Below are 14,623 nucleotides of genomic sequence, written 5' to 3'. Positions count from 1 at the left end.
ACTTCTCATATAAACAAAAATCAGAAACTCTGAAGTTTCATTAAATATCAAAGCAATGCTGACCTATGCAATCAATGTTGATATTGCGCTCTTCTGCAGTTCACAAAATTTTAGCTTCCTAAAATTACAGAAAACATTACTTTTTATAGCATTGATTTGAAGCTTTTGTGCTGTAGTCAAGTTTTAGTGCTTCACTTGCATCTGTACTCTTGTTTGAGGTTTTCTTAATGGTTATTCTCCTTTCTTTATGTACAAGAAAATGTAAATAGGCCTGCTTAGATCACCTTCATTAATGAGTAGAAAGTAGGAGCAGGGGGTGAAATTTATCTGGAGCGACGTTCTGACTAGATACTGATGATAATGATAAAGGATTAGTAAGCTATTTTACTGTTAGGATCTTTGCCATCACTGAACACATTGTTACAGAAATTAGTGTTCTCACTTGCATGTCCAGTGTTTTATTACTGGAGGTGGTAACTGCATGAAAATAAGCTGAATTGTAGATTATTTAAGTGCAATGTTTATAAAAAAACTACCTTTGAATGGTATTAATACTTAATTGCTCTGGCATGTGTTGTTTGAAACTAAACATTAGCACTCTCCTTCCCTTCAGACTTTGGTTTTGTTTCTAGGTTGCACGTCTTCAAAAAATCCCTGATGGTGACAATGAGACAATGATTCCTGTACTGTCTTCAAAAAAAGCAAGTGAATTGCCAGTTGATGAAGTAGCAAGTATTCTGCAAGTAAGTAATTTTTTCATATAGAATGCACCGATATTACCAAACAATAAGTTTGATATTTCTTAAGGACAGATCTTGTAATTGAAAGTTGATGCATTATCATGCTGTTTGATATTAGGTATTAGCTGCTTCTAAAAGCAAGTTGGTTTTTAAATTGTTGCTAGAAATGCTCTAATCTCTTAATATAAAAAAAAAATTTGGACATTTGCAGGGGGAGTGAGATTCAACTTGAAAATATTTGGATTTGTCTGCTTTGAAAATTGTGACTTTATTAATAAAATCTGAGAGTCAATCTTGCTATAAAATTCTGTGCTGGGTTTTTCTTTTTTTATTGCTTCCATTTCTCTAAGGAATCCTTAATATTCTTAATTTATTTTGGTAGCCTCCATCTTAAGTCTAGAAACAGGACTGAGAAAGCTACTCGTTGACAGATTTATGAACCATTCAATCTGGGTTAATTTTCATGATAGATGATCTTTTTTCATTTTCTATATGCTTGACTGCTTGAGGAGTACACCATGATAAATGCTGGTCACTGAAAACTCAAGCCTTTGAAGCTATTGCTGTCACTTGGCTGAGTCACTGAACTCCTGACATAACCCTCTAGAGTCTGAAGGATGCCCACAGTTTGGTCTGTTGTGGAGTTTTGTGCAGGGAAGATCAGCAGTCATTTAGAGATGTGAAGCAACATCTGTTTCTGTAGTGCTGTGAATTTTTGGTTGAATCTCTTAAATACTGCCAAATAGAGTTTTAAAATAGTAGTTAGTTAGCTTTTGTTGTCATACAAACATTAGTACCAAACTTGTCTTTCTGATGTTGCCCAAATTAGTATAATCTAAGGCTGTGTATTTGGATGTGGGAATTTACACTAGCTTTTCAGTGTATTTGCTGACTGTTTTATTCTTTGCATATTTTAATAGGCTAATCTTCAGAATGGCTTAAAAAACTGTGAAGTTTGTCATAGACGGGCATTCCATGGGTGGAATGAATTCGATATTAGTGAAGATGAACCACTGTGGAAAAAATATATATCCCAGGTGAAGATTTTTGTCCTTTCTGCTTTTTGGTTTGCAGTAGTTTTGCTGTTTATTTTGTTTTACTTAGCTTTTGTGTACATGAATATATTTTGATAAAAGTGGGAAAAGTGTAGTAGAGTGGGAAACTAGAACTTGTATAATTTATATCTAATTTAGCTATTGAAAAAGCTTTTATTTAGGCATGTACCTATAAGTGTCATAGTGTTTGGTTGTTCTTAAATGTATGTTCATAGCTATCCAAAGGGTGCCATTCATAACTAGCCTGAGGTCTAGAAAAGCAGAATAAACTTCCCTGTAGTCAAACTTGGTCCTGAATTGTACCAAGGTGAGAGAACAACGCATATGACCATTGGTAAATATTTAAACGGAATATGAAATGTGAATAACTTGATAGGAAATTTCAAAAAGCAAAAGCGCTGCCTTTGAACTGAGGGTGGAGGTGGGACCAGCCTTGATTCTGGTGTTGAGCAGAACTGGCAAGAGTCAAGTGTGAATTTGTTTCTTACGAGTGTGATATATCTCAAATACATACATACAGATCTGATGTGAAAGTGTCACTACTTTCTTCTGCCTACCCCTCCCACCCCCCAGCTATACAAGACATTTACACAGAAGATTTTTCTAATGAATTTGTAATGTTAAACCTTTTGGTCAGTGTTTCCTGCACCTTGGCTGTGCAGCAGTGCAACCCTGAAGCAGCACTCTGTGGTTGAGTCTGCATTCCTTGCGAGAGGTTAAAAAGACATTTAGTGCTTGGATGATGGTAGTGGTGAGAACACATCCTATACTGGCTGTGCTCTGGCATTAATGCTTTATTTTCCCATGTGTAGGGTCAATTAGTCAGATACATCAGAACACTTCTGAGGCATATTACCCAGACCTATTTTAGATTGGATTTATTAAGATACATACTTGCTTTGAGTGTGCTTATCAGATCTACTTTTAGAAGGTTCTTTGATTGAATTGTAGGAATGTTCTTTTTTGTAGTGTTTCTCAAAAAAATCACCATGTTAGCAACCAGCTGTCATAGAAGGAAGTTCTTTTATTGTGTTAGCCTTAAAAATCTGAGGAAATCATATGATCCAAAAGGAAAACTTTTATCTTGTAAAACAAGAAATCATGAATTGAAAGTTAAGAAATATATTCCTCTCTTAATAGTGATCAGTTGCTGGAACAGCATCAGTCTTTTACCTCAAAGACATTTTGAATGTATTTCAGGCTTCTTTTTGTATGTTTAAATACAGTATAAACAGTTATAGGAGATTATTGTTTTTGCATTTAAAATGTGAATCAAGAAATGTAAAAAACATTTTCTTCCTGTTACATATTGAATACAGTCTATTCAAGGTCTTTGATATTTAAAAGAAAATGCCTCAAGTAAGCCTCAAGTAAGCATCTGAACTGTGGAGTTAGATTTTCTTTGCACAGGTAGGGTATAAATATTTTAATAATAGAATATTATGCTTCAGAAATAGATCTGATGTGCTTTGAGGGGTAGATAAAATGGCCTTTCTGTCAAGAGTGTAGCTGAATTATCTTCTGTTTCATTTCAGTTTAAAAACCCCCTTATTATGCTTCTCCTGGCATCTGCAGTCATCAGTGTTGTAATGCATCAGTTTGATGATGCTGTCAGTATCACTGTGGTAAGGAACTAAAATTCTGTCTTCATTGGGAGTAGTTGGGAATGTGTGACCACATGTGTGTTCAGTGTCACGTCAATGCCGGTGTGGGGTGGGATCACTTGGTTACAGTTAATGAGTTTGATTTGTGTGTTATCATTAAATCAGTTTAGTTTGTGACTGGATTTTGGTTTTTTTGTTTTTCTTTTCCTTGATTGATAGCAGCAGTACATATCAAAATACCTCAATGAGTAATTTTATGGCTCCTGCTTGCATCTTTACTCTTCTATTGGTTAAAATGCCTGTCTTTAGGCATTTGTTCAGAGAAGCAGTTTGTGGCGTATTTTGTGTAATTTTAATCTTAAATTTTCCTTTAATTCCAAGCTGAAGCCAACATAAGCCTTCTGTGAATTCACTTGAAAGATGCAATCTTTAGAACATGAAGAAGTGAAACCTGAACTGTCTAAAAATCACATAGAAAAGATAGAAGCTGAAATAATAAATTTTTTGTAGAAGGTTCCAGTTAAATAGGGTGCTAAATTAGTGAGCCAAATACAGTACTCACAACTGTTTGTCATTGCAACTGGCACAGAGAAGAAAACTGTAATCCCTCTGACCTTTTAGGGGTAATAGGTGGTGACTGAAAACCATGATTTCTGTATAAGTAGAGGCGAGTTCTAGCTGGTTTTCTTTCTGTTTTGTCTTACCTCTGCACTTTCTATGTTGACTTTATTTTTGTACATAACTTAGGGTAACTGGAGGTTTCCTCCTAACCCCTCTAATTTTTTATAAAGAATAGTTGTCTTTGAAAGATAAACTATGTGGCTTATTAGGGATAAAACTTGCAATTTTGAATTTGTGTGTAGTGTTAGTTTGGAATAGTTTGTTGTGTTCCTAAGTTGGATGTAGGTAAATTGTTGTATTATGAAATTTATTGTGGCTGAAAGTTGAATTATTTATGTTTTTTTCCCCTTGGTTAGTGCCCTTAATCCTATTTCTTAACTCTCTTGAGCAAGGCAAGGAGAAAAAATAAAGGCAGTTAGTGTAAGAGAGCAGTAATTTCTGCATTCTGTGTTACAGCCTGGGAAGAAATCTTTTAATAGCCTTGTGAACATTGGTAGAAGTATCTTAAAATATGGAGAAAAAGTGTGATTGAGTTAAAGTTATCAGTTGTGAGTTTTGTCTAACTTCTGACTTACTTGTACCATTTAGTCTTGTTATTATCAATAATGCCCACTTTCTCACCAAGTGGATATTTGTTTTACTTCATTTTCAGATGATAGTGCAGTTTTTCTATGGCTATGCATGTCAGAGCCTTGGCTCTGAGAACAAAACTCATTTGCTACTAGGGATCAATGACATATATTACTTTTGGTGGCACTGCTGTCTTGAGCTGCTTTTGCCATCCTTTTAGCTCTGTAGCTATGAACATAAAACTTCTTGATCTGGACTGGGAACTGATGAAGATTAAAAGAAAAATAAAATCATTAAATACTTTCCATTTAGAGGATATTGGTTTCTTGGTGCAAGCTATTACACACAGGCACAAGCTGAGAGACTGATGTGAGGCTAGGAATGCAGAACTTTTTCAGGTGGCATGGTCTGTATAATGCAATAATACTACCTCCAAGAAACCAAGTAGCTGTGGTGGAAATGTTCCATGGAAAGATGGAATATATATAGTTACTTCCTCATATTCAGTTGGTGAGGCTAATGTTAGTATCACAAGTAAGGTGGTTTTATTTAAGAGTTCAAGAGAGTTTTTCACTTGCAAAATGGTAATGTCCTGGTTATTTTTAGTAGTTGCTGTGTGTACTTGAAAAGCTTAATTAATGGATGTTGTGTTATGGTTCTGTAAGAAATCAGTGTAACAACTCAGCTTGAGGAACAAATTCAGTTAATGTAGCAAAACTCAATTTGAGAGTGTATTGAAGGAGATGAGGCTTGCTTTACAACGAACTGATCTTTGTTATTTCCTGGAATAGATTTATTTCGTTCACTCACTTTCACATCTCATGCTTAGAAGCCCCATGATATTTATGTTGAAGTGTTGCAACCAGAATTGTGTGTGATAAGAGGGAACTATGAAGGCTGCTCTTGAGGCCTTAGTACTTACCTTGGATTCTTCCTAACGAGCAATACTACTTAGCTTTTTTGTTTGGGGTCTCTGACATCTTGTCTATTTGGGTTGTGCCCAGTGTCCTGTTTCACTGTGGATTTCTTGAGCAGAGTTTCTGAGGCTCATCCTCCTCTTGTTCTTGCTAGGATGTTTTATGGCTCCAGACTGGTTCTTCAGCTTGCTGCCTCTTATCAAGACTTCAGCTGGTTCCTAGTCCTGAACTAGTTACCTGGGTAGTTGAATGAAACCACATCTGTGGTGCCCTGTAGCAGTTAACATACCTTTGTTCTGGTCACAGAGAACACCAGTCAGTTTTTCTGTTTGTGTTGTGGGTCGCTTTCCACTGCTGTCTGTTACTCACTGTTTAGACACAGGAGGCAGAGGCAGTTTTTCAAGTTTGCTCTAGTTATTAATCTGATTTTTAGTAAAATCAGTTTATTGCATTCTTGGACATCACTGAAGCAGGTGCAAATAGATAATGGCATTGCTTTTATGACAGATCCAAGATATACCGAGTGATTTTGAGCATAAGAAAATTAGTTTGTTTCCAAATCACCTTGTTAATATGTAGTAACAACTGTGACTGAGCAAAACCAAATAGGATTGCTTACTTTCACCGTCATTTGGAATGCTTTTATCTCACCCACTTCTGTTCTCTTGCAGGCAATAGTCATTGTTGTTACAGTTGCCTTCGTTCAGGTAAGACAGCTGTTGTCCAAATAAGATTACTGCTTTTATGTAAACTCTTTTATTAAAAAGACTGGAGTAGTTGTCTTGGTGCATTGTGCTGTGAATGGTTATGTGCTTTCATCCAAATCTTTGCCTTTTCCGAAGTGCACGGTTTGTCCTGCTTTACCCATGTTGACATTTATGCATCTGTATCAGTATTATACTCAACAGTAAGAGTACTTGTAAGGAAGCCCTTGTAATAAACAGTGTAGGAGTACTTAAATATCTAACTTCATAGAATAGGTTTTGAAAATGTGGCTCTTGCTTTAATTTTGTGCAGAAATGGAAAAAAAGATTGTCTTCATTTTGCAAGTAATAAAAAAGGTGTTTTCATTCTGTAAATGCACAGCTTTAGTCAGGGTGTGCGTAAACCAAAATTGCTTTGTGTGTTTGTGCTTTATATCTTTAATTACCTTAATTTTGTAATCTGTTTACCGAGTAAAAGATGAGTTGTGTTACCTTGGCTCTCCAGGGGCTAAGAGCATGAAGACAGTATCTTTGGTACTAATTTGTTAAACTGGAGCATTCAATAATGTGTCTGATCCCTGAGTTTAGAAGCATTTTAGCAAGTGTTACAAAGACCTGAAGATACTGAAGGAAAATGCAAAGGACCTCTGCTATTTTTTCAGAAGAAATGCATGTAGGCAAATCTGTAAATTTTTCAGTGTTTGGACCATGTTTGTTTTTTAACCTATCTAATATAGAACTGTTGAAAATCATCTCTTATCTGTTTGGAATATTACTTAGTACAACTTCATTAATTAAATAAATTTCAGTAGCTGTATTTTATGTTGTGTAAGTTTTCCCTGTTTTAAAACTATTACCTGCTTTATTTTTGAAAAAATGTCTCTGCAGGAGTACAGATCAGAAAAATCTCTTGAAGAGCTTAGTAAACTAGTGCCTCCAGAATGCCATTGGTATGTAATTTTGTCCTTTGAGTCCTAAAGTAAATCATAAGAATTTTAGTCTGAAATGAGTAAATGGGAAAGACTTTTCTGAATTTAGTTAATTTCTATCAAGTTCTTATGCTGACACAGAACACACTTTGCTCTTGCTCATTTTAAAGATTGTTTTATGAGCCTAAAAAAACTACACCATGTGGTTGCCTGTCTGAACCCTTCCAGTGATGTTACTGATATGTAACCTCTAAGAAACAAGCAGCAAATTGGAAATATTTTTCTGAAATGTGTAACATTGCAATGTGCAGTCAATGCTGTGAATGCTTTTCTCAGCCACAATGCCAGAGAAGTCACTCTCACTGCTCTTTGTGCCTACAGTGTGCGAGAAGGTCGGGTGGAACACACACTTGCAAGAGATTTAGTTCCAGGTGATACAGTCTGCCTGTCAGTGGGAGACAGAGTCCCAGCTGATCTACGATTATTTGAGGTATATTCCTAACTTTGATTTAATATTTAATAACTTTAGTTCTTGTGGGACAGAGGGCAAGGGAAGATAGCCACTGGATACTGAAGTGCAGTAAGTGTTCTTGTTTGGAGTTCACAACTATCTTGATAGAAAATTTGAAATAATTACTTTGCAAATATCACATACATCCTTAACCAATGTATGTAATTTTTTACTGTAGGACATGAGAAGAAAGGATTTTTTTAATTGGATGTACTAATGCATTCTTGAAGATTTTAATTTTTTTTCCCTCTCATTGTTAAACATGTAGAAACATTGTTTTCAATCTGAATCCTAAGATATTTTGGCATCTGGTTGCAGGCGGTTTTCAGTCTTTATTTGCGTTAAATCTTAGGTTGTAGTTCCAATGTTCTCCAGTAGTGGAACATTAGAAAAACTTGTGAAATTGTGCTGGTGTAATCTTTTCTCTGTGACACTTTTTCATCAGTGTGTGTTGTTATATCTTCTGGTTTACTAAATACCTAATATGTGGTATTAGCACTGCTGGAATTGCTTGAATTGAAGCAATTGCACTATAACAGTACTTTAACATTCTCTAAAAATGAAGTGGAATGTGTATATATATATTCATCTGTCATGTTTTGATGGTTTTAGTTGAAAAATGCCATTTTTCTACCAGATTTGGCATCCTCTGTTTGCTCAGTATCTGGACTATCTATCCCGTTAAAGTTATTTCTGGATATAAAAATCTGTATGTCCAGGTTATCCACAGTTGATAGTTAATTAATCAGTGTTCATTTCATAGACAAATTCTAAATTAACTAGTTTCTGAGACAAGTTTGTGGCACTACTGACAAATTTGTTTGGATTGTGTTGTTAGCCCCTGTGGTGTAGTTGGTACTTGAGTGGGTTTATTTTTTATGACTGCAAACACTCTCTGCTTCCCTTGGCAATTTTATCGTCCCTGCATTGTTATGAAACTGCTGTTGCAGCAGCACCTACTTTCTTGCTCATATCTGATACCACGCTATGATAGCAGCAGGCTCAGCCCTCTTACAAAGGAAAGCAGAAATGGAATTAGAAGTTTCTCAGCTGTCTGCAGCCCTTCACTAGATGAGAACTTTTTCCATTGTAAACCACTCTTGCATATCATTTGAAAAAAGAGCATGTCATCTTATTTTCCTCTTGTGTCTACTGGGCATTGCTACAAGGTAGTGGGTTTTAAAAAGAAATTATATGGAGATCATCTTTTCAGAGAGAAAACCAGATTTCTTCTTCATATTCTCATTGACATCCTAGAAAACAGTAGAAGTGATAACTAGGCACTATTTACTTTGTGAAGGCATTTGTATATGTGAAAACTTTTCTTCACTGCTCTAATTTTGTGGGGACAACCTTGTTTTTCAGAATGAATTTGCGTATCTTTTCTGGCCTAGGTTGAATGTGTGTTAATGAGTGGTCCATTAAGTTTTCAGATCATTTTCTCTAAAGCCAGAGTATTGAATCAAAAACTAACATACCTATAACAGTGTAGACTTTAAAACACAATTCCTTTTGGTAGTGGTGATAAACATTTCAGAGCTCATGGCTAAATTTGAACAGTAGCAAAGTGGCATCTTCTTCCATTTTTGACTCTGGTGAGAACTTTGTAGGAGTGCTTGTTGCTTTGTTGATCTTAAAAATATTGACTTCCTTATCATATGAATAAATTGGTCATATTTTAATGGTCAAAATTGTGAAACTTGCACTTACACTTCCAACTACTTACAAAATACTGTCATGCTTTTGCGTATTTTGTTTTCAAAGGCTGTGGACCTTTCTATTGATGAATCCAGTCTCACAGGTGAGACAGCTCCTTGCTCTAAATCTACAGCTCCTCAGCCAGCAGCAACCAATGGAGACCTTACTTCTAGGAGCAATATTGCTTTCATGGGGACATTGGTCAGATGTGGAAAAGCAAAGGTAAAATCATTATTGATAGAGAAGAATACATTTCATGTTTCAACAATTTGAAGGCAGTTCTTACTTTTAAAGTTTATTACCTCTTGGTGATTAGTGTGATACTTTGCAGAGCTTTTGTCACTGGTGCTTTTTAATACACTAGTTCAATAAGAAAACTATAGCCATGAGAGCTCATATTTATAGGGACCAGATGATGTGAAACTCCTCTGTCTAGGCTGTGATGTTTTGTTTCTAGAGCTACATTCACATGTTTGAAAATGTGTAACAGAAGATATGGTTCTGGCTAGTGTTAGATGTTAGCAATTTTGAGTTTTGTTACTGGTAGTTAGTACATACTTCAGCAGTGCACAGAATAACAATTTGTTTCACTGACACAAAAGGGTTTTTAGGAAAAATTCCCTACTTGTGACAAGAACTAATTTTATAAACCAAGTTAAAAGTATTATTGGGCTAAATGGCATTTGCCCATGGTTGGAGTAAAATCTGTCAATAACAACCACTAACATTAAAACTTCATATTTGAATTGGCTTTATCTTTGTGGGTTTTTTTGACTTTTTTAGGGGATAGTTATTGGAACAGGAGAAAACTCTGAATTTGGGGAGGTTTTCAAAATGATGCAAGCAGAAGAGGTAAGAGAAGATATTTAAAAGCAAAGACATAATTTGAAAGTGTGTGTTTCATTCATTAAAACCTTGAATTTATTCCATAGGAGCTTAGTTAAACATACATTGCTTTCAATATTTTCCTTCCCTCTAGTGAAGCAAATCTTAGCTCTTGGATATGAAGGTAGTAATTGAATGCAGTGCAACAAAATATCTGTAGCTGACCTAAAGATACTAACTGTGAAAATAATACTCTGAACCTGTCTAAATATTTACATAGCTTTCTGTTTTGCTAAATTGAATTTTCTGTAGATAAGTAAAAGCATTCCTTCTGAGATATAATTGGCCTTCCAGGGCTCTAATGCCTCTATTTTGAAAATCAGTTTTATTCTTGGTACCAAGAGCTTTTCAGTTTTGGAGGAAGTGCGGTGGCTTGTAGTTGGCATGATGGGCCAACTTTTTTTAAAAAGTCTTTATAATGAAACTTTTGATAAGACCTTTTATGTTAGATTTGTTGCAGATATCACAGAGCTCCTGAAGAGTATTTCTAATAAATATTTCATTTCATTGAAGTATTTTTGAATCTCATTGAATTTTATGAAAGAATAGTCTCTTTTCCTAAAGTAAATGTATTGAAACATAGGGTATAACTGCATCTTATTTACTGCCTATCTTGAATTTTGCATCTGTGAAGTAAAATGTGATGCAGTCCATTTGTTAACTGCTGCATGTTTGCCATTCATCAAGGCTCCAAAGACACCTCTGCAGAAGAGCATGGATCTCTTGGGAAAACAGCTTTCCTTGTATTCCTTTGTTATAATAGGTAAGATAATTTATGTACAATAATTGCAGAAGATTATCTAATTAAACTAATGTGTAGGCCTAGGAAATGGAAGACTAAATCTCTAAAAATCTCTTGGCTCTTGATTTCATTGGTCGCTTTGAGTTCATGTCACTAGTCATCTGAAAATTACATAAAGTGACATAACTCTAATCATAAGGGTGTTTACTTGCTTCTTCCTGAAAATGTACTTTACTGACTTTTTGTCCTCTAAATGCTTCCTTTTAAATTGCAATGTGTCTTGGATTCTGATTCAAGGGGTGCATAAGTGAGTAGCTCGCTTAGATACGATTGGGCAACTTGACTGGCTGATACTTTCTTAATCTTTGCCATACTAATGGAATCATGCTTTGATAATGAAATAAATAATAGATTTTTATAGGTAGCACAATAGTAAGCTTTGTTCTGGTTATTTGGTTTTTTTCTTGTGCCCATGAGGCTACAGTACATGCTGATTTTACATTTATTCCCCTGTCTATTTTATTTATAGGAGTTATTATGCTAGTTGGCTGGTTGCAAGGAAAGCATATCCTTGATATGTTCACAATTGGTGTGAGGTAAGATTTATGTTTTTAAATAGTGTAGATCATGCATTAAAGCTAGTGATCGATTTTGTAATATGGTTGCACACACTGCTCTTAACTTCATCTGAGTTATTAAAAATAAAAACAGAAAAGCAAATTCATACATATTTTTAATGATGCAGTATGTTCCTGTTAGTCTCTTAAAATTTACATTCATATGGTGATTTCTGAGTGTCTTGTGGAACATCTGCAAACAGGCAATAGAGTTGTACAGTTTGGATTTTAGTTGCTGGGTAAATAAAGTAGCTGTAATTTTATAAGGCATATGACAAAACAAAATTACTGCAAGCCTTGTGTCATGTAGTTGAATAACTCATCTTCTACTATGTTATGCAAACTTAATCCCAGTGTGTTTGCTGAGAACAGCACTGAATTTAGATGGTCTAACTCCATACTCCTAGAAAAGTTGTTGGGTTGCTGATTACATGGACAGTGCATAAGGCAGAAGGGTTTCTTTAAGTGACAGGATCAGACTCTGAAGAATTATGCATTTGTGGAGAAAAAAAGAAACCCAGGAACTGCATCTTTGAGCATTGCCTAATGAGTTGGGATCTTGTTTACACTGTCATCAGGTTTTTTATTTGTTTGTTTTTTAAATGACCTTCAGTGCCATTCCCTCACTTAATTTGGTGCCACATCATGATCTGGCAGTAGCAGTTGTGGATCAGTGGTGGCATTTCCCAGTTCTGTTTAGTGCTGACTACGCTTATTCTTCACAATCTGGGCTGCTTTGTGCAGCCCTAATTAGTGTTTTGTGTAGGCAAAACAGATGTACAATTCATTTCTCCCTCTCCCCAACATTTCTTCATACTTTTGCATAAATAATGAGTAGAAATGATCTAACTTATTTCATTTGCTGCTGTCTTATAATGAATGCTATACACCTAGAATCACATGGCAGCTCCTTCGTTTCTGTTTTAATCTCGGTGACCAGTCAGCTACAGAAACAATGTTCTGAACTGTAAATTCATCACTACTGTGTATTCCTGTATGACATGCCAAAGCAAGATTTGTGTATTTACTTTCATTACAGTTTGGCTGTAGCTGCAATCCCTGAAGGACTCCCAATTGTGGTAACGGTGACACTGGCCCTTGGTGTGATGAGAATGGTGAAGAAACGGGCTATTGTAAAAAAGCTGCCTATTGTTGAAACTTTAGGTATGACTAGACTAACTTAGAGTGTTTTTGATGCAAATGCTAGGAAATCTACAGAAATATTGATGACTAATGAGGAAAACAAAGCAGGTATTCTTATTTTGTTAGCAATGTGGCGGCATCTTAAAAACATTCCTAAATTGAATGTGTTACACAGGAGCAATTCAGGTAGATGTTTCTGTGGGCCTTCTAACTACTTTTTTTGAACTGAAATAAAAAATCTGCCAGTTAATAGCATGCCGTGCTAGCAATTCACTAAACGGATTGTTTGCTGTAAGGTGTTCTTGTTAAATAAGACTTGTAAAATGTTTTTTAAATGAAAACTTTTTGGTATGAATTTAGGATTGATATTGACAGTTGAAATCAAATCCAGGTTCAAATATTAGAAGAAGTTTTGTAATCATAGTGCACCCTCAGGATGTTACGCTGCTCATATTAGAACATAAAATCATTTAAAAACTTTAAAGCTCAAAAAAGATCTGTATGCAGGTTGAGTCATAAAACATGTAAAGCACAGAACACAGAAAAGAAATATAAATACTAAGTTAAATAATTCTGCTGCATCTGATTTCCTTTTTGCATTTGAGGATTGGGAAATTTTTTTCCCAATGCCTCTAGCTGAGTTTCATTAGTGTTGCAAGGTTTTTTGTTGCTTGTACAGTTCCTGCTGTCATGTCCAGAAATGTCAAGATGCTGCAACACTCTCCCAGAATCTCCATGCCAGAGTTAAAAAGGCATATACAAATTTCACGTTTTTATAATCTTTTCAAGCTCATTAAAGTTTGCAGGTTTATTAGTAAGTCACACTTGTGTGATAGGGATGTTGTGGCTAGTGTTAGCTAGATGTTGTACTTTTTCAGGCTCTTAGTTTTTTTCCTCACCAGGAATCACAATTGAGATTTCAGTAATCTTAGTTAATCTCAAATCTGTAGTTTGAGATACAGCAGAATAAAATAAAGGAGAGGTATTGAATGGACACATTTTGGATGAGTTGTAAATTTGGGATTTTAATTAGTTTGTGGTTTTTTTAATTTATTGTGCAAACTCACAAAAAGCCTTGTACAACTGTTCATTAATAGTTGAAAATTTGCTGTCTTTTGTTAAATGTCACTTGTTGTTATTCATAGACAGCTGCAGTACTTCTAGAAATTTGCTTGGCTTGAATACTTTTGTCTTTGTTATAAATGTTTATTTGTTATTTCAGGTTGTTGCAACGTCATTTGTTCAGATAAAACTGGAACTCTGACAAAGAATGAAATGACTGTTACCCATATTTTTACTTCTGATGGGCAGCATGCTGAGGTATGTAGTGTGACATTTAGACTTGCATTTACCTTCTGACTTTGTTGTGTGTATCAGCTGAAACATGCTGGACTATACTGCAGGTAAAGCATCAATTAGGAAAGCATAAATTTGTTGCACCAAACTCCTGTCCCTCAGTTCATTTAGTATGAAGCCTTTGAGCTGTGCTATCCAAGCCTTCTCTGGTTACAGAAGAATTTTTTATATAGTATGTTAAGTTCTTAAAACTTTTGGTGACTGTAGGTCACACACAATAAGAGACAGAGGCTAAGATAGACAAGCTGAGAGATTGTGTTTTTCTTCACTACAGAAAGTTGAGGCTATTTTGCTGTTTCAGGTGAAAAAAAATCCCCCAAAATTTACATGTTACAAACATTTAAAATGGAGATACACAACTTTTTGGCTAAAAGACAGTTTATTGTGTGACCTGTTTTTACTGAATATGTACTGTCATTCTTGCTTTTGTATAATGGATGGACTTGCAAGTAGGAGCAGGACATCAAACAGTGATTGTTGAGATTAGGGAGTTGCTGGAAAGACTGTTGATGTAAATGCACAAAAGAGAAG

At 35.3% G+C, this 14,623-nt stretch overlaps 1 protein-coding gene across 5 annotated transcripts in view; it reads left to right on the top strand.

Annotated features, from left to right (window-relative positions):
• The window catches only part of ATP2C1 (ATPase secretory pathway Ca2+ transporting 1), a 62,063-nt gene that overhangs the window by 31,006 nt on the left and 16,434 nt on the right, over positions 1–14,623 (top strand). For 4 of the 5 annotated variants that reach the window (XM_017734546.1, XM_017734545.1, XM_008633913.2 and 1 more), the window contains exons 2-13: positions 633–743; positions 1,661–1,777; positions 3,331–3,420; positions 6,179–6,214; positions 7,100–7,161; positions 7,522–7,630; positions 9,416–9,571; positions 10,133–10,201; positions 10,922–10,997; positions 11,506–11,572; positions 12,633–12,757; positions 13,959–14,056. In XM_017734546.1, coding sequence (XP_017590035.1) covers positions 633–743; positions 1,661–1,777; positions 3,331–3,420; positions 6,179–6,214; positions 7,100–7,161; positions 7,522–7,630; positions 9,416–9,571; positions 10,133–10,201; positions 10,922–10,997; positions 11,506–11,572; positions 12,633–12,757; positions 13,959–14,056 — 1,116 coding nt within the window. Of the gene's footprint in view, positions 1–613; positions 744–1,660; positions 1,778–3,330; positions 3,421–6,178; positions 6,215–7,099; positions 7,162–7,521; positions 7,631–9,415; positions 9,572–10,132; positions 10,202–10,921; positions 10,998–11,505; positions 11,573–12,632; positions 12,758–13,958; positions 14,057–14,623 lie in introns of all 5 variants that reach the window. The other variant, XM_017734547.1, reaches the window with a different exon arrangement.

Source organism: Corvus brachyrhynchos, unplaced genomic scaffold, assembly GCF_000691975.1.
Source record: "Corvus brachyrhynchos isolate BGI_N302 unplaced genomic scaffold, ASM69197v1 scaffold94, whole genome shotgun sequence".
Taxonomy (NCBI): domain Eukaryota; kingdom Metazoa; phylum Chordata; class Aves; order Passeriformes; family Corvidae; genus Corvus; species Corvus brachyrhynchos.
The sequence above is the reverse complement of the archived record's forward strand: the minus strand, read 5'-3'. Positions and strand labels throughout refer to the sequence as shown.